General features: G+C 38.8%; 1 protein-coding gene and 1 long non-coding RNA gene across 4 annotated transcripts in view; one reads left to right on the top strand and one right to left on the bottom strand.

Annotated features, from left to right (window-relative positions):
• syngr1.S (synaptogyrin 1 S homeolog) overlaps window positions 1-15,256 on the top strand; it is a 20,307-nt gene extending 5,051 nt beyond the window's left edge. The window contains exons 2-5 of one of the 3 annotated variants that reach the window (XM_041591393.1): window positions 6,400-6,637; window positions 6,961-7,106; window positions 9,056-9,300; window positions 14,449-15,256. In XM_041591393.1, the coding sequence (XP_041447327.1) occupies window positions 6,400-6,637; window positions 6,961-7,106; window positions 9,056-9,268 (597 nt within the window). In that variant the 3' untranslated portion in view covers window positions 9,269-9,300; window positions 14,449-15,256. 3 annotated transcript variants of the gene reach the window in all.
• On the bottom strand, window positions 6,078-20,521 carry LOC121393345. Its single transcript, XR_005960999.1, has 2 exons — window positions 20,277-20,521; window positions 6,078-6,299 (listed from the first exon to the last, which is right to left on the bottom strand). It is a non-coding gene; the product is annotated as an uncharacterized LOC121393345 (long non-coding RNA).
• Window positions 20,522-20,525: the final 4 nt, after the last annotated feature.

Raw genomic sequence — 20,525 nt, 5'->3', positions numbered from 1 at the left:
TATAGATTTTGCTTCTTTATAGTTTTTGAATTATTTGCCCTTTTATTTAGACTCTTTCCAGCTTTCAGATGGGGGTCACTGACTCCATCTAAAAACAAATAGCCTCCGTAAGGCTATACATGTAATGTTATTGCTACAATTTATTGCACATCTTTCTGATCAAGCCCTCTTCTATTAACATTCCAGTCTCTTAATCAAATCAATGCATGGTTGCCATGCCATCTTCCGGGTCTTCGTGTCTTCTTCTGGCGCTTCTGCAATTTCCGTCCATTTCGGCACATGCACAGTTGCTCCAACTGCGCATGCGCCGCGTCACCGGTCTCAGTCTCAGATTACCGAAGACCCGGAAGATGGCTGCCGTGAATTGCGATCCCTAAATCTGCACCGAAGGGTAAATAAAAAGTTTGGGGCATTGTTAGTTAAGGGTTGAATTCTCCTTTAATGTAGATAAATATTTTGAAAATAGAATTTTTAGTATCAATATCACTTTAATCTTTTTGAAAGGTAAACATAATTTCAAGCAACTTTGCAATATACATCAATTAAAAAATATGCAGACTTTTCATGATTTTTAATGCTTTCTGACAGTTCCCTAAGCAGTTCTCCTGCTGATCTGTCTGACTACTTTGCTGAGCTGGCTGACTGTTAATTGTATCAACAGCCAGCTGTCCTTAGACTGCATCCTCCAAACCCCACAATTCCCTGCACACATGATTTCAATAAGGAAAGGAACATCACAGAGCAATGCATTGTGGGTTACGTAGTTCCTGCATGCTGTAAACTGTGGAGTAGTTATTTTTCAGTTTGTTTTTCACCTTCCAACACTTTTTTCAGTTCAGTTGGTTTTAGATTGTTCAATTGAAAAAAAAGACTTTTTCCAATTACTTTGCTCTTTTAATATTTTACAATTTTTCCAAAAGTTTAGATTAGATGTCTCTGGTGTTTCAGTCTGGCAGCTCAGTAATTCAGGCGCAGACTCTAAACTGTTACAATTTTGTAACATTTAGTTAATACATTTTTCAGCAGTATCTGTGGAATATTAGCAACTATTATATCAATTCTAACAGCTGCCTGTAATAAAATTCAGGGATTCTGCTCAGCAGGGACAAAATAACAACTGTATCAAGTAAATGTATAAATTTAGAACAGTTTACACGGTCGGCGACCCCCCCCCTCCCAGAGCTGCTTTAGAAGGTGAAAACTGTCACTTTACTCATCTATTCACTTCTTCCCACATAGTGTTATTGTCACAGTGTGCTACCAAAAAGTGTGCTTTACATTTTTGCATGTCACATATATATGATATATACATATGTCACGGAGACAATAAGCCAACAATTTTTGGGTTTAATAGTACAGGTATGGAATCCATTATCTGGAAATGCATTATCCAGAAAGCTCCGAAATTACGGGAAGGCCACCTCCCAAAGACTCCATTATAATCAAATAATCCAAATGTTTAAAAACTATTTCTCTTTTCTCTGTAATAATACAACAGTACCTTACACTTGATCCAAACTAAGATAACATTAATAAAGCCAGCTTTTTCGGTTTATAAAATGATTAAATTATTTTATAGTAGACTTTGTGGTGTTTTTATCAAAGAGTGAAGTTAGAGATCACCACAGACTGCTAGAGTGAAATTCCGCCACTCTCCATTCATTTCTATGCAATTTTTAAAGGGGGTATATATTGAAGGATGAACTTTCACTTTAACCCATTGATAAATACTCTTTTAAAAATCCCATAGAAACGAATGGAGAGTGGCGGAATTTCATTCTAGAGGACTGTGGTGATCTCTAACTTCACTCTTTGATAAATATACCCCTTAGTGTGGCGATCCAAATTAAGGAAAGCCACATTATTGGTAAAACCTCAGGTCCCGAGCATTCAGGATAACAGGTCCCGTACCTGTAATACTATGGAAATGGAATTGTGCCATGTATGGCAAATAGACTCGATCTTGGCTCTGGAAATAAGGGCCAGCCTTCCTACTATCCAACCCTTCTGCTGCCTTCTACACATATTGGTCACTGGGAGGCACATTTATCAATGGCCGAATTTCAAATTCATGTGCGTTTTTTTAAACTCCCTTAAATTCGACTGGGGGGTTATTTAAGAAAAAAATTGAATATCTTAAATTCGGACGAATTTTACTGACTTGAAAACTCAAATCAAATTCTAATCTAACTCTATTTGAGTTTTTTCTCCGGAAAAAAACTTGAATGTCAGGAAGGCTACAAACAACTCCAAATTGGTCACTGCACCTCTCCCATTGACTTATACAGTAATTCGGCAGGTTTTAGGTGGCCAATAGTCAAATCTGAATTCTTAAAGGGCCAGAGTATGATTAATCTCGAAAATCAAATAAAATTTTTTTTTTTTCGAAAACTCGAATCAATTTTGGATAATTCCCTAGTCGAGTTTGACAGTTTTGACCATAAAAAAAATTTGAAGTCGAATTTTCAATTCGACCCTTAATAAATCTGCCACTTAGTGTTGAAGAGTAACGCTCATTTCATAGCTGTCAGCTTTACTTTTCATGTTATTTAGCTTCAAAATGTAAAGGATTCTTGATGCCTCTGTACTATCATTCTGTTTGTTTTTGGGTTCCTGTACTTGTTCTGGTGTTTGCAGATCATTTGTTATGCGCTTACTTTATGTTGTCACAAGGTAATCAAGCAGGATTCACAAAGAAACCTCATACGAAACACGGCATATTTAAATGGGAAGTTCACATTCAAATGTATTTTAGTAGGATGCAGTTTTCAGTTATTTTCTTGTTGTTATGCAACTGTTTTGCTTGTTCTTTCAACTGCTATCTGGTTGCTTCATTTCCCTAGCAGCTAGGAAGCATTATCACAAGGTGATAGATCCCTCATTTTAATCATCTGCAACAATTTCCATCAAAACTGCAGTTATGTGTCTTCCATCGTCAGAAATGAAGCCCATCCATACACAAACAAAACACTATATTGCTTCTATCTGGGAGAGGCATCTGCCTTCCATTTCCTGCAGGTCACATGCTAGAGTAATGCACTTTCTTCTCAACTTAATTAGAGCCGGCAACGTGAGCAAAGCCTTGTGACACTCAGGAGGTCCTGAAGAATGTAACCCAACATCTTACAGATACATTCATTTAACTCTCCCAATATATATATCTTGGGATAGAAAAAAAATCTCATGGTTTGTATTGCTTAGTGCATATAGCTTATTGTGTATCGTACATAGCTTCTTGCGTATACTGTATGTATCTATATATAGATACATACATATATACGTGTGTGTGTGTATATATATATATATTAGTGATGTGAGTGCCGGCACAATACCCGCGGGTCGGGCAGGTTGGGGCCAACCTCTCACCCCCACTTTCCAGGTCGCGACCTTACAAATGCCGGCTTTCGACTTCCGGGTTGAACTTTTATAGACTCGCACCTGCTCGTCCCACCCCTTTTGTGACATAATCGGCGGGGCGGGTCAGTGCGGGTCCATAAAAGGAACCCGGAAGTCAGGCGCGGGTTGGGAAAAATCCAACCCGCACATCACTAATATATATGTATCTCTCTCTCTCTCTTTCCCCCTCTCTCTCTCTATAATATAGACACCTTCTTGCATAATGATTATATATTTAGTTTTTTTACCAGGAAAATTAGCGTTTTCAGTTTCCAGAGAATTTATGATCACTTACTATTGGGGAGAGGGTTGGTTGCATTTGTGGAAAGCTATTTAGTAGACTGGTGTTAATAGCTTATCATTGCTTTTTTTATTGTTTCTTTTTCAATATGAATAGCAAATGAGTAGAAAAAAAGAGACAACCGTGACTCTTTCATTTGTCAGGAAGGAAGTAGGGTTTAATATCTTACCCCTATCTGTGTTGTCTGAACAGTAATGGGCAGGAATAATTTAGTTAACCCATTTTTTTCCAATTCAACAAAGGGGACATTTTGCAAATTATTGCTCGGGCACTCCCTTGCATCTCAATAAGTGTGTATTTGATGTCACTAGTGTAGGTGTTGCTAGAGATGAAGAAGGAGGTACAGGTAAGGGACCTGTTATCCAGAATGCTTGGATAATGGATCTTTGCATAATTTGGATCTTCATACCTTGTCTACTAGCAAATCATGTAAACATTAAATAAACCCAATAGGCTGGTTTTGCTTCCAATAAGGATTAATTATACCTTAGTTGGGATCAAATACAAATACAGTATTATTACAGAGAAAAAGGAAATATGTTTTTAAAATTTTGATTATTTGATTTTAATGGAGTCTATGGGAAACACCTTTCTGTAATTCCTATCTTTCTGGATAGCGGGTTTCAGGATAATGGATCCCATACCTATATGGAGTTGAGTCCCCATTTACAACTTTGCATTCATAGACTCACTTTGCATGCAGCTGCTTTATTATACAGTATCTTGTCGTTCATAACAGGAAAGTAAGGAGAACCCTGGGACTGTGGGACATGTGTTAAATACACAACTGCTAAAGACATAAACTTGTTGTGCATGAGCTCTGAGGGGCACAATTTTGCTTAAAATTATTGCACTAGGATGAACATGAGTCAGAGTAAATACATAAGCAAAACAACTGACCAGCCCAACAAAAACAAGCTATGCAGGGACCTCCACTGCATTTATTTAGCCATATAAACAAAGGGACACACCCCTAACTAAGAGCGAGCCTCAAGCTGCAGTATGGTAGGAGCCAGGGTTTAGTGTAAATCTGTATGATAACCATGAGTAATTATAGAGATAAGCTAAGTTATAGGCAGGCTATTATTATTGCCAGTGGACAGGCATAACAGAAAAATGTGAAATACCCCTTGAAACAGGCACTACTACTTTCATTTCCTGAATAAGTAAAGGTGGCCATACAGGGGCCGATAAAAGCTGTCGACAGACCGAGCTTATTGGCCCGTGTATGGGCCCCCCCCCGACGGGCTTCCCGAAAGTCGGCCAGATCTCGATCAGATGGGACAAAAAAATCCCGTCGGATCACGGACACATCTGTTCGTTGATGCGGCCCGCTATCCGACCGCCCGTTCCCATTTGTTAGGATCTGATCGTTGGGCCCTAGATATGCCCACCTCAAGTATACAAACGATTGGAATTCACAAGGATCGACTCAAACGCAGCTTTACTGCTCCACCTTTAGTGTTTTATTGTTTTAACACAACATGTTTCGAGTCTTATATGACTTTTTGTGAATTCCAATCGTTTGTATACTTCAGTAGCACACACGGCGGAGGTGCATCACTTGGAACTCGACCTTAATTGAACCTGCATACGGTTAGAGGTAACAGCAATTTATTTATATTTAAATGCCCACCTCAAGGTGGGCATATCGGGAGAGAGATCGGCTTGTTTGGCGACATCGCCAAACGAGCGGATCTCTCCGTGGATGGCCACCTTTACACCCATTTATGTTCACTGAGGCTAAAACTCTAGAAGCAAGCATCAGGAGATGCAAGCCAAGGCACTGCTTAGGTTAGGCTTCACGAGCAGACCTTGTGCTGGATGTGCCATTAATAGAGGAACCCACACAAGGGTGCAGAGCAATATATAAGTTGTGTGCTAGTGGGTGTAATTGTTCACCTTTGACTCACATAGTAGTTGCAAATGAGCCCATATAGCAGTCTGACCATTATCTTCAAATATTTATTGACTAAATAAATATTTATTTTTTATAAATGTATTAAGCACACACCAGCACTTCAGTACCAAAACCATTGTATTCTAAATAGCAAGAGTCACATAGTAAAATTAAGATAACTATTGAACCAGCCGGAGTGGGGCACTCAAAGTATTTTGCTACGAAAAGCATATTTGCATATCAAGTTTATTATGTAAATAACCTTTTTATATCAAAGTTCTTTTTATTTCACTGCTGTTTCAATAATCATCTATATCTTTTTGAGGATCTACCAAAAGGACCTGCACTGACTTCAAAATAAGAAAATGGAGTGCAATACCACTGTGATGCACCCAAAGCTACACAGAGATTTATTGGTACTAACAGTTTTATTTTATTTTTGATGTTTTCAAATAAACTTTGCATTGAGAATAATGTACCTTTCACTGCCAAGTCTTTATTGCCTTCTTACTCAAAAGTAAGGGACTCGGGTAGATTTTGGTATGGCTTCCTTCAATTTATTATTCAAATGATGGATGGAACCTTTATTGCACACAGCTTCAGTGGTAACATTTTGGTGAAGGGTCCAGTCTTCTACCTTGGGTGGGATTCATGTTAAATTGGAACTGAAACTTGGCAGAAGACCATCTGGCATTGCTGCTCCTATCAATCAGAAAGAATCATCAATGAAAACAAGGAAAACAGCTGAATGTTATGGTTATATGTGTATAATTTTTCCTAATTCTAACACTTTCTTCTCCAGATCTTCTCCATAGTGGTATTTGGCTGCATTATTAATGAAGGATACATCAATAGTCCAACTGAAGAAGAGGAGCACTGCATCTTTAACCAGAATCAGAGTGCCTGCAGCTATGGGGTGACTGTAGGGGTGCTGGCATTCCTGACCTGCCTCGCGTACCTAGCAGTTGATGTATACTTCCCACAAATCAGCAGTGTCAAGGACCGTAAAAAAACTGTTATATCTGATATTGCCATTTCTGGTGAGACACTATCCTTGTCTTTACTCTGCCACCTTCTTCAAAGTTGTGCCTTGTATTTCTGCTGAGTGCTCATACATTTCACTCTCTAAATAATTGCACATTACTGCTACTGGCCTATTGAAGTTTACTATTTTATTTAGTATCTACCCATCCTCTTTGTCCATGTCACCCCTCTTGCTTTTTTTTTTTTTACCTTCCCTCTCTTCTAACTTTTGTGGAAAGCTCTATGCTCTGCATCTAAGCTTCCTAACCACATCATTTATTTGAAATTGAAACCATACCCCTTTCATTTTCTCATCTTTCTGTTTATTCTCCCATTCTAGCTCTGTGGGCATTCTTTTGGTTTGTTGGCTTCTGTTTCTTAGCCAATCAGTGGCAAGTTTCCAACCCCAATGACAATCCCATGAATGAAGGAGCAGATGCTGCAAGAGCGGCCATCACATTTTCCTTCTTCTCCATTTTCACTTGGGTAAGTGGTAGAGTTTTTTTTTTCTGTATTAAATCTCTCTCTCTCTCTCAAGAGAGAGAGAGAGAGAGATAGACTGCTGATATGCGAAAGGACTGATTAATGGACCCAATTTTATTGTTGGGCATGCAGTATGTTGTTTTCTCGTCACATAACAGTTGTTCTTTTGAAGTCACTTACCAGGCAACTGCACATGACATCCTTCAGTCTGGCTGAAGAGTAGTAGGTAGTTAGAACTCTTGATGTAAGAAATGGATTTCACTTTCTTATACCTTTATCCCTCCCACAGGCCTTCATAGCAGTGCTGAGGCAACAGCATTTGAATGAAATTGTCTTCCAGGAGGAGTACAGCAGACTTTTCCCCCCTAACCCTCAGCCCTTCCCTTAACTGACAATTAACAAATGAAGGGGTGCACTGTACTTTAACGCTTCAGTCTTTGTGTGCCAATTATTTCTTTATTATAGTGTTTCAGGGTTTTAGTTAATTTGCTGTGTTATCCAATAATGGATTAATTTGGTGATGCTGATGCCAAAGCCTTTATTGTTCTCCTACACACGTGGAATGGTTTACACACTGCAGCCATGCACTGGCAGGACATATACGGTATATATCAGTATTTTTGCATTTTTGGCAAAGCTTTAGGAGTCAGTCTAAAAAGACTGTATTGGTGCCAAGGTGAGATTGCATAGAATAACATGCCATGCTTCCCACCACATCTATATTTCAAACAGTATATACATGCAAATATTGCCAAGTTTTACATTTCACCTTCCAAAGTTCTATTATCTCATAATACCTATAGCAAGTGGGGAATTTACTGCTGCCCTAAGACAGAGAACCCTCTAAATACTCCAGAATGGAAAACCCTCTGCCTGATGCACACAGATAAATGTGCATGTGATATTATTCAGTTATTCCCAGAGTGATAACAGGCAGAGAGGGGCCACTGTTCTCGCTGTGCATCTCCGATAATATAAACTGTTCTAACTGCTTCTTGTTTTGCTTGCACATAGCATGGCTGTTAACGCAGCTTACACTGGTAGTCTAACTGGACCTTTACTCGCTTTCCTGCACACATCTCTGCAGCCAGAAAGAAACTGAATTATTGCCACTGTTTATTATATATTTATTGTTTATGTGCATCTCAATTGTGCAATACATTATTTGCCTCAGGAACTAACCTCAGGAATGATGTTAAAGGGAAACTATCGCGAAAATGAAAATGTAATATAAGCTTCCTCATACTGAAGTAAGAATCTTTCTAAATACCATCAATTAAAAATTCTGCAATAATCAAGTTTATCTTCACTATTCCTCTCTCGGCATCTGTTTCTCTTCATTCTGACTTCATGCAGCAGTTGGGTGTCTGATGAATTATCCAATATATATTATAGGGGGGCATTCCTTTCCTAGCAGACGTATTAGAGCTCACTCAAATAACTGATTCCAGTACAAACAAAATTAACAAAATAACTGCCTTTCTACATGCACAAATTCTGCATGTAGAGAGACAGGATTTAATAGCGTGAGGAGCCCCCCTTTAAGATCTATTGGATCATTCACCTGACGCCCAACTCCTGAATGAGGACAGAATGCGAAGAATCAGATGCTGAGAGAGGAATAGTAAAGATAAACTTGATTATTTCAGAAACGGTACAGAATTTTTAATTGTCATTAGAAAGTTTCTTATTTCAGTATGCTAAAGCTTATATTGAATTTTCATTTTCGCAATAGTTCCCCTTTAGAGGCAGAAGGAGCACAAATAAATAGAGCACAAAAAAAGAGGTGCACTCACAGTTTAAAAAAAAAAAGTGAACATTTCTGATTTAACAAATACTAACCATGGTTATGGGTGTCTGTCTCCTCCTCCCTATGTCACCCCTGTCCCCCATGCTTCTCTTGCTCATTGCACATCCTCACCCACCTTACCCTGTTCTATCCTTGCACAAAGGCGGGACAAGCTGTGCTAGCCTATCAACAATACCGTCTGGGCTCCGACTCTGCGCTGTTTTCTCAGGACTACATGGACCCAAGCCAAGACCAAGGGCCTCCTTACCCCCCTTATGCCAGCAATGAAGACTTGGATCCCTCTGCAGGCTATCAGCAGCCCCCCTCAGAAGCCTATGATGCTGGCTCACATGGTTACCAGACCCAGGATTACTGAAGGTCCCTAAAATAAATGTCCCTGGCTGAGAGGTCAGCAACACTTTGTGGTTTTTCTTTCCTTTAAAGATACTGGCCTCTTTGATAGCAAAAAGGGTTACAAAACATTCTTATTTTTTACCATAGGGTGAGGGAGAGAGTATTTTATTTTTGGTTAGTTTAAAACTACTTGTTTTTTCTTGCCTGTTATCATTTTTATTGTTATTTTTGGAATTATTTACAGTTTTGCCAATCCAATTCCTTGTTATTCCTAGAACTTTTTTCATAACTGCTCTATTTTTGTGTGTCTGTTTCATTAAAATGATAGGACTTTTGCCCTTTCATTTCTTGGTATTCTCTTGGTCATAAAAAAAAAAGCCTCTCACTGGACAAATTTCTATATTGTAAATTATTGCAACTTATTCCACTTACAATTTTGAATTCAAATATAGATTCTTTATAGATGATTAGCACCAAAAGTGTTGAAAGAATATAGCTTATTCATTAGTCTCCCAGACCTGATGAGATTTTCCTGAGTTAAAGCTACAGAAAATGCAACACAATGCAAATATATAGGAAACAGCATCATTTAAAGTGCGCCATTAAATGCTGCATTTATATTTATCGATGTTACTTTACCCTTTTGGCTCTACCTTGAAACTTATTATATCTTCACCGTTTTGCTTTGCTGCCTTAGCAAAAATTTTGTCAAAAATTCCAATGGCAACTATAGATTTTCACAGCAAAAAAAAAACATTATTGGATTAATAGATACATACAACTACAAGGCATTCTGTAAATTGTGAACATGAGTCTTGTACTAGTAAGATCTATGAACAGCCCATTGTTCATTCAAATGAAAATGCTGTGTCTCTGAATACACAGAATTTGACTTCAAATAAGAGCCATATTTGATTCGCTCTGTAGCATTTAAATGATAAGCATCTTATATAATGTAATTGAGTATTGTGGGGGTGATATGAATGTGTACGGGTAATGTCCTACCTGCATTGTGTGATGTTCTTTAATGAATTGCATCAGGTTATGAGTTATGAGATACTTTCTGATCATCACATGACACTACACCAGCCATAAGGCCAGTTGGTTCTCTAACAGTTGTGAAAGCATTGCATGGAGTTCCACAACAGAGGCTTAACACAGATAGTTTGCCTTAATAATGTTGGGTATCAGCAGCTTTTAGGACAGGATCCAGAATGTGCAAATGTGAGAGACCAGAGGCCTTTTGTAAAGTTCTGTTTAAGTGACAGTCAAGCCACAATGCATTACATAAAAAATAATAAAGAGCCCTTTCTAGGGACACTTTATGTGACACTACTGATAATATTTTGTTTAGTTTGTTTGGGGCAGATTTATCAAGGGTCAAATTGAAAATTTTAATCTAAATTCGAATTTAAATTTTTTTGTGGTCAAAACACTCAAATACAGCTAGGGAGTTATCAAAATTCAATTCAAATTTTTAAAAAAATTTAATTTGATTCAAGATTTATAATGCTCTGGCACTTTAAGAATCCTAATTCAACTATACACCATCTAAAACCTACTAAATTGCTGTATAAGCAGGGGCGATCCTGGCCCCTCCGCCGCCTGAGGCAGCAGCACCCCCTCCCCCAGAAATTTGCTCTTAAAGTAACAGGAGCAGCATTTTTGCCACCCCTGGTACCTAGTGGGGTGCTGCTCAGCCTCAACTCGCCTCATTGGTGAAGCACCCCTGTGTATAAGTCATGGGAGAGGTCCAGGGATCAATTTGGAGATGTTTAGGAGAAAAAACAAAAATCAGGTATGATCAAATTCGATTTGAGTTTCGGGTCGTTTCAATACGTCTGAGTTGGAAAAATTCGATTTTATTAATACATTTTGATTATTTGAATTTAAAATTTATTCAAATCGGGTTTCGGGTCGTTTCAATACGTCTGAGTTGGAAAAATTCGATTTTATTAATACATTTTGATTATTTGAATTTAAAATTTATTCAAATCAAATTCAAATCAAATTCGATCAAACCCGATTCAAATTCGATTTGAGTTTTCGGTTCGTTTCAATTCGTTGGAAAAATTTGATTTTATTAATAAATTTTGATTAGTCGAATTTCAAATTCATGGGAATTTATGGGAGTTTTGAAAAACTAACATGAATTTGAAATTCGACCCTTGATAAATGTGCCTCTGTGTGTCAGAAACCTGTGCTTACAAAATAGACTATTAAAAATAAAATAATATATTATGTATTAGAAGAATATCCCTTATATTCACTTATAGCAGATCTTAAATTATAAGGGCTTAACATAATCTGTATGTAGGGGGTGATGCCATAGTTTTTAATTGAAGCTATTTTCATAGACACCAATGCAACAGTACCATCTTGTGGCCATATATAGATGGCTCTATGGATACAGTTGCAGAAGAAAAATTACTCTAAAGAATCTCATATATGTGTACATGCATTGAAAGAAAAAGTCTTTGTTTTAATCAGAGGGCTGTGCTGTAACCTTAATATAAATAGAGTATATTTTCTATGTAACAAATAAGGACTTTTTGAATATTGCGGTATGGTTAGAGTATTCTCCTTTGCTTTGTGTTATTCTTTTATACTTGAAACAGTTATGGAGATACGTAGGTGAAAACCAGAAAGGACAGTGTTTTTTTTTCTAGAACATAGCGAGATTGGTTTTCTGGCATTCCCCAAATACATCTGTACTGATGAGATGCTGGATGCAAAACAAATAGCAGCAGCCATGAAGTTTGGTTTATTGCCATACTATTTTAAGATATGTAGAAAATTGTTAATTTCAGGGTTTATTTAAGAGAAGGGGGGATAACAATGAAGCTGTATATTTTGCACCTTCTGTTCATACCAGCTTTAAATCCTGACATAGGCCATAGGAAGCTTTTTTTAGTAATGTCTTTAGAGGATGAATAACTAAAATAATACAGTAGTAGGCACAAGGGTCAACCTCCAAACTCCACCTTCCTGAATATATGAATATAATTGTCTGACACAGTGACATTATTCTTGGTGCTCAAAAAAAATACAGTTTCAACAATGTTCTTAAAGACACATACTTGTTTAGCTTTACAACCATTAAAGTAATATGATTCATTTTGAAAAAAAGGTAACGTTTTTGGGTCCTTTGTGCAATTAGAAATGATGAATTCTTGTCTTAAGCATTATTATAAATGTCATTGTGGTGTGTTCATTTTTATTTAATTAATCATTCACTTTTTCAGTTGAGTTGTTTTTGGATGAGAAGTAGTCTTCAATGACTACTCAGCAAGTCCAGTTGTTTTCGAATTACTTATACTAGAAACACTCATGTTGTTTGTCACTGTCAGAATTCACTCTAATTGGCTGATTCCAGCATAAGGCATTAGTTCTCATTGCACTGCTGACCTGCAGCACAGCTGCGTGTGAGGTTAAGAAAGCACAATAATAACAAGGAAAAACAATAAAACCTTTTTGTAAAAGTAAGCATCCCCTACAATTTAGTGCATACTTATATCGATGGCAGTTCCCCTTTAAGGCATAATGAAAGAAAAAAAAAACTACTATAGACACTGGGCTGGCCAAATTGACTGGAGACTATATGACATATAACAGTTGTCTGCTATGTTATTATATAAGCATTGGATCTCACCTATGGCAGGAGTAAGTGGCTCCATTTCTAGTCATTTCCTGTCAAACTAATTTGGGAGATATGTTTTTACATTGTCAATAAATGTCTGTGCTGTTTATTGTTGCTTTCAACAAATGGAGTATTAAACTCTGGATTTGACACAAGCAACATACATATATTGACTCTGATATTATAAGTGGAGTGTGGTTTTAACTCACAAATATGTCATAGATGAAATGTGCTTTTATAAGAAAAGGGATCCCCTTTTGCATAAAAGCATATATTTGGTTGCGTTCTTCCAAAAATGGTTTGTTTGTTGAAGTTGGTTGCAATTTCCAGGTGTTTGTGATTGGGTTTGAGTTCTTCAACTGAGGCAATGCTCTTTGCTTAATTATGAGTGTCTTATCTTCAATACAATTCACCCTATTCTGCAAAAGAACCTGTTGGAAAGTTTGTGACTGCAGTTGTTTTTAATTTAAGGGCTAAACACCACTGGAGATTCTGTGAAATCGACAACATGCACCCTATAAATTGGATGTAGTAGCATGAGATTGTCTGGGTCAGAGCCCATGTCTCAATAAAGGCATTTTAAAGAAAAGAAACTCGTGAATGCTGCTGTCGATGATACACAATTGTAGTAGCATGGGTTAAAATATAATGGGACAGATAAAAAAGATATGATGTATACATGAAACATTTGCCATCCGGCATGATGGGAACTCTGCATGCTGTGTCTTCTTCTTCTGACAGAATAAAAACTGATGGTGTTGTAAAGACTTTTCTTTTTTGTCGGATATAAACACACGAGTAAAAGACTCCATCCGACTTACATTACATTATAGATGCACAGAATCCACTATTTTGGGATTCAGCCGAATCCTTCATGAAAATGGAACCAAATCCAAACTCAAATTTGCATATGTAAATTGGGAGAAGGAAGGGTGAAAGAGAATTAAGCGCTCAGCAGGCAGTTCAAATTTTAACTCTCTTATTTGTGGGCCGGAAAGTCATGTGATTTTTAGGACACTGATTCAGTTCGGCCAGGCAATTGAATTCGGACAAATCTGAATCCTGCTGAAAAAGGCTAAATCCTGTCAGAATCCTGGATTTGGTGCATCCCTATATTACAGCTGTGGGGGACTAGATGTCATAACATCCTACAAATGGTGGTGTTGCATTGCAAGATTAGATAAAACCTGATTCATATCTCCCATGCAGTTTAAAAGGGTAGGGGCAGATTCGGGGAGATTTAGTCGCCTGGCAACTAATCACCTCTTCTGCGGGGCGACAATCTCCCCGAACTGCCTTCTTCCTGCCTTCCACCTGCTTGAATGAGAAAACGACAGCGAAATGCACGCGCGGCAATTTTGGAAATCTAAGCACCGCGAGTGCATTGCGCTGGCGTTTTCTCATTCGGGGAGATTGTCGCCACGCAGAAGAGGTGATTAGTCACCAGGTGACTAAATCTCCCCAAATCTGCCCTTAGCCTTAAGGAAAAGAAATGTCAGTTAAATCCAACCACAACAGCCTGTTGTAGTTTCCATTTAATCTCATGTTTTTTCATTTCCCAGGGATGACTTGCATCAGCACATGCAAAGCTTAGTAATATTGGAAATGTGACTATCCCATGCATTTGCTTGTACCAGATGAGGGCAAGGGATCCTGGCAAAATCCTGCACTGGATATGTGTTAGTGGAAGGTAGAACTGGGAAGTAAAGAAAAATGACGGAGCAGTTAAATGGATTCACTGAACTGCCCCCCCAGTCACTTTATTTTTTGTAGCTCCTGAATTAATTTACTCGAGCAACAAGATGGAGAGCTGTATGCCAAACTTGAGACACGGGAGAGGGCAAGAACAGAAAAGCAAATCATTTTAAAACATAATCCTAGCCGCTACCTTCTATAGATGGCAATGGATAAGCCTCTACATTCGGTATGTGGTGCCTCAACTGTCATATCTTGTTCCCCTGTGAATGTGCCCCTAGAGGAAGCCAATTAGAACCAACACTTGATCCGTGACTTTTTAACCTGTAGACAAACTGTAAGAAATAAACAATTCCTTTAGCTGCCAGAGTGAACACACCAACACAATTAAGTGGCGCCAGTCTTTTAGTGATTGTAGGCAAAGGAGTATGTGGCATTAAGAAATGAATACGAATATTCCCGGGCTCGGTAATGCTAAACACTGAATGGTCCTCTGTTTAGTATCCTAAGTGTCACTGCCTAAAATTACATTTATACAGTATATACCTAAATATAATATATATGTCTAATAGTTATGTGCACATGATATATAAATATATTCTACGTTTACAAATGTAATATGTGAGATTGGTTTCTCTAATGATGTGTATTCTCAATAAAGATATTAAAAGTGAATCTAATGTGTTATCATGTTGTATGTTTCAGTTTCTTAGCCGTGCCATAGAATTGCTTCTACAGACAAGAGAGGTCATAGTTACATTTGCAGAGGGGATGACCCCAAATGAATACCAGCATTAATTCCACACAATGAAAGTGATTCCATTCACACATAAATGCAGAGGGAAACTGTGTGCTAAACGTGACTGTTATTTACAAAAATGGATGTTATTGGAGATAACACAACACATTGGCAAATGCAAGAAAAGGCTAAGTTTCTTCCTAAGTTCCCCTGTGATGGAAAACAGGAGAGATCCACCACAGGAATGCGGGTTGAAATACGCATGAACAAGAGCCCTTAAAGGAACAGTTAGTTAGCCAGAAATGTAATGTATAAAGGCTGGAGTGACTGGATGCCTAAAATAATGGCCAGAACACTACTGACCTGCTGTGCAGCTTTGTTGGTTTCCACTGATTGGTTACTGCCTGGACGACCACATGGGTCATAACTGTTGCTTTTGAATCTGAGCTGAATGCGGAGGATCAATTGCAAACTCACTGAACAGTTATGTCACATGTACCTCCCTTATTGTCGCTGACTAACTCAGAGTTAGAGAGCTGAAAAGCAGGAAGTTCTGTTTTATGTTAGACCTCCAGTCACTTCAGCCTTTACACATTATATTAATTATTTTTTCTTTTTTTTTTGCACGGCATATCTATTTACCCAGTTTCTATTTTTACACTGAACTGTTCCTTTAAAGGGGTGGTTCATCTTTAAGTTAACTTTTAGTATGTTATATTTAAGTTAACTTTCAGTTGGCCTTCAATTAAATCTTTTTAATTGTTTTTTTCAATTATTTGACTTTTTCTTCTGACTCTTTCCAAGTTTCAAATAGGGGTCACAGAACCCCATCTAAAAAAACAAATGCTCTGTAATTCCATAAATTTGTTATTGCTACTTTTTATTACTCGTCTTTCTATTCAGGCCTCTCCTATTCATATTCCAGTCTCTTATTCAAAGCAATGCATGGTTGCTAGGGTAATTTGTGCCCTATCAACTGGATTGCCAAAATTGCAAACTGGAGAGCTGCTGAGTAAAAAGCTAAATAACTCAAAAACCACAAATAATACAAAATTACAACCAATAGCACATTGTCTCAGAATAGCACTCTACATCATAATACAAGTTATTTTAAAGGTGAACAACCCCTTTAAGTGTTGCAGTCCAATTTAACTACATTCAGTAATTAAGTCCTGAATTTGTCAGCCCAGTACTCAATAATAAAAGTACATGCTGGGAATGAGGGAGCACATCTGTGCAAAGGCACGCTGTCTCTGACTGCCTCGTATTTAACAATTATTAAAAATTGTTACAATATATTTAAAGTTTCATGCGACATTAATAAGCAGCATTTATATAGATCTAAATTTTTTAGGTAATTTGTAGTGTTTTTGTATATTATAATACACAACAGCCCTGACTATTCTGTAACCTTTATCCTTATAAATGATAATCTGTGTCAAGTGGTGTCATTTCTGTCACATGACTTACTAAAACATATGTCTCCTGTTGTAAAATATGAGGATATTGATTGTCCCTGGTGATTCCCATGACCTGTAGAAAAGCACATGGCCATCAGCCTCATGCCTTTATATGATCATGGAACTTGTTGATGACTTATAATGTCCTTATATTTAAAATAGCTATCCATATTATTCACTATAATAATACTATATATAATAGTAATATCAAAAAATTTAAATATTTTAAAGGAATAACAGTATAATGTAGTGTTGCCCTGTACTGGCAAACTGGTGTGTTTGCTTCAGCAACTTTCCTATAGTTTATATAAACAAGCTGCAATGTGAGGGCAGCCATTCAAGCACAGGATACACAATAGATAACAGTTTAGTTCTGATGAATCCTATTGTATACTACAGAGTTTATCTGTTGTGCAACCTGTGCCTTTTCTCCCTTTTCAGCTTTGAATGGCTGCTCCCATGGCTACACATAGTTACATCGGGTTGAAAAAAGACAAAGTCCATCAAGTTCAACCCCTCCAAATGAAAACCCAACACAAACCCCCCCTACTTTCACATAATTTTTTATATAACCATATCTATACTAACTATAGAGTTTAGTATCACAATAGCCTTTGATATTATGCCAATCCAAGAAATCATCCAAGCCCCTCTTAAAGGCATTAAAGGGAAGCTGACACCAAAAAAACTTCTTTTAAAAAAATGATTCTTCATTTGAAGTTACCTATATGTCATGCTGACTGTTTTCTCCTTAAAGCTTTCTTTCACTTAATAAACCCAGTTCTGCATCCGACTGTGGCAGCCAGACTCCTGCTTCCTGTCAGAATGTGAGCTTGATGATGTCACAAAGGGGGCGGAGCTTCCCCCTCCTCTCCGCTATATCTCTCTGGCGTCTGTGAACCACGTGTGCTTTAGTAACTGATTTGCTAAGTACTGTAACTTGGTCATCATTTATATAGTTTCTTTATTATTATATAATGAAGTATAAATGCATATTCATTCTCTTTCTCACAGTGTCACACTGTTTCGGTGACTTGCGGCTGCCGCTGCGGAACTGTTATGTCCTCCTCCTCCTGGGGCTTCTCCGATCCAGCCGGCAAGACTGTGGCAGCAGCTGAGGCCAAACACAGGCCCCTGTCCTGGAGTCGGAAGGGCTCTCCTCCTGACGGGCGAGTGTTGGCGCAGAGAAGATGCGCACGGAACTAGCACGTCTCTTAGCGCCGAAGACAGTCTGCTCGCCGGGCCTTGATACATCACGCGGTGCACTGGGTGGAGGGCGGATAGATTTGGTGACGTCATTTGCGCGCTGATGTAACAGCCGGTATGAGAAGAGAAGTCCCACATCTGTAGTTCGCACACTATTTCCATCTCGGGCTGTTTGCTGTCCTTATCATTTGAACACAGTATTCTTAGATCCTCTACCCAGTGCACCGCGGGATGTATCAAGGCCCAGCGAGAGATGTGCTAGTTCCGCGCGCATCTTCTCTGCGCCAACACTCGCCCGTCAGGAGGAGAGCCCTTCCGACTCCAGGACAGGGGCCTGTGTTTGGCCTCAGCTGCTGCCACAGTCTTGCCGGCTGGATCGGAGAAGCCCCAGGAGGAGGAGGACATAACAGTTCCGCAGCGGCAGCCGCAAGTCACCGAAACAGTGTGACACTGTGAGAAAGAGAATGAATATGCATTTATACTTCATTATATAATAATAAAGAAACTATATAAATGATGACCAAGTTACAGTACTTAGCAAATCAGTTACTAAAGCACACGTGGTTCACAGACGCCAGAGAGATATAGCGGAGAGGAGGGGGAAGCCCCGCCCCCTTTGTGACATCATCGAGCTCACATTCTGACAGGAAGCAGGAGTCTGGCTGCCACAGTCGGCCACAGTCGGATGCAGAACTGGGTTTATTAAGTGAAAGAAAGCTTTAAGGAGAAAACAGTCAGCATGACATATAGGTAACTTCAAATGAAGAATCATTTTTTTAAAAGAAGTTTTTTTGGTGTCAGCTTCCCTTTAACAGAATCAGCCATCACAACATCACCCGGCAGTGCATTCCACAACCTCACTGTCCTGACTGTGAAGAACCCCCTACGTTGCTTCAAATCAAAGTTCTTTTCTTCTAGTCCGAAGGGGTGGCCTCTGGTTCGGTGATCCTCTTTATGGGTAAAAAGGTCGCCTGCTATTTGTCTATAATGTCCTCTAATGTACTTAGAGGACATTATAGAAGAAAGAAAAAGAAATGCCCAGCTGTTCCGAGGTGCCTTACCCAACAACAATTTACATACATTTACGATGAACAATCCAAAAGGAAAAGTGCCATTATTAACCCCTTCCATCGCTAGCAGACAGTGGCAGCCTCAGATTTCGCTGTGTTTCAAGAGCTCTGAGCTTCCAAGCAGCAGCCACCAGTTGGACTAAATATAACCAGGCATTTTTATTTTTACACTGCATGGCAAAGCCCTTAAGGAACATGATCTCATCTAGGCTGCCATTGTCTGCTTTCCACTAAGTGGATTACTGAGAAAGTCCGAAAGAAAGTGTATCACTGCTGATGTTCCCGACTGAACATCCTGCTAATTTACTTATATCGAGTTTTAGAGAGAATTCACACAATCAGCTCTTGTAGTCGCGCTGCCAGCAGAGGTTACACAATGTAACATTTACAGGAACTGCTGTACGAGCGATCAGCCTGCAGCCACTGTATAATTCAAGTCATACATGTGCAGGTTATGTACACAATCAATAATTTAGAATGGAGGGGACCTACGCAAATACAGGTATGTGAGATCTGTGAAATTAAGTAACACGGCTGATCCCCTGCACCAAGCCGGTCAGTGAATACACAGTAGTGCTCATACCTCCCAACTGTCCCTTTTTCGGAGGGACAGTCCCTCTTTTGACAGCTCAACCCGCAGTCCCTCATTTGTACTGGAAAGTCCCTCTTTTCTCTGCACTGAACAGCCAGAAAAAGAAACAAAGTTTCTCACTTAATTGGCTTTTAGCAGAGAGCCCAGAACAGCTAACAGGTGCAAATAAGATACTTTGTAACAATTTTGAGACACAAAAACACAGTTTAGATAAGGAGAAATATTTTCAAACTTTCATAACCTGCCAAATTTTGTAAAACAAACATGTTAATTAGGGGGTGTGACCACAGAAAGGGGTGTGGTCAAAAAAATTGCTGCGCGACGTGCGGAAAAAATTTTTTTGTCCCTCTTTTTACTTCCAAAATGTTGGGAGGTATATAGTGCTCCCCTGCGCACCCAGCACAACAAAGAATGTGGGACAACCTCATCTACCTCAGTCCCGAACAAAATGCACTGAAACTGCAACACAACCAACGTGGATTGCAAAGTCCTCCCAGTCCTGTGTGCGCCCCACACTACTAGTTCTAGTGTATCCACATCAGCAGAGCCAGTTCCATTTTTCAGCCACACTTCGTGGAGGGGCCCGGTGGTAAATGTAGCCTAGAGGCCTCACGTAGTATTAACTCACCACTGTGTTTATCTGACGCTTTAGCTCTACACGTGTATTGAAATAAACGATCTTTCTTGGAAAGATCTTTTCCAAGAAAGATCGTAATTGTTAAGTCTATGTGTCACGGGTCATTGAGGCCACTGGTCCTGCTTCGTCTGTAAGTTACGTCATAAACTAAGCTTCGCTTCCTATAGGGCTGATCACCTCTGCAGCAACCAATCAGCAGGCAGCATTTACAGTCATCACTGGTGCTGAAGCAAATAACTG

The sequence above is a fragment of the Xenopus laevis genome, chromosome 4S, assembly GCF_017654675.1.
Source record: "Xenopus laevis strain J_2021 chromosome 4S, Xenopus_laevis_v10.1, whole genome shotgun sequence".
Lineage (NCBI taxonomy): Eukaryota > Metazoa > Chordata > Amphibia > Anura > Pipidae > Xenopus > Xenopus laevis.
The sequence above is the reverse complement of the archived record's forward strand: the minus strand, read 5'-3'. Positions and strand labels throughout refer to the sequence as shown.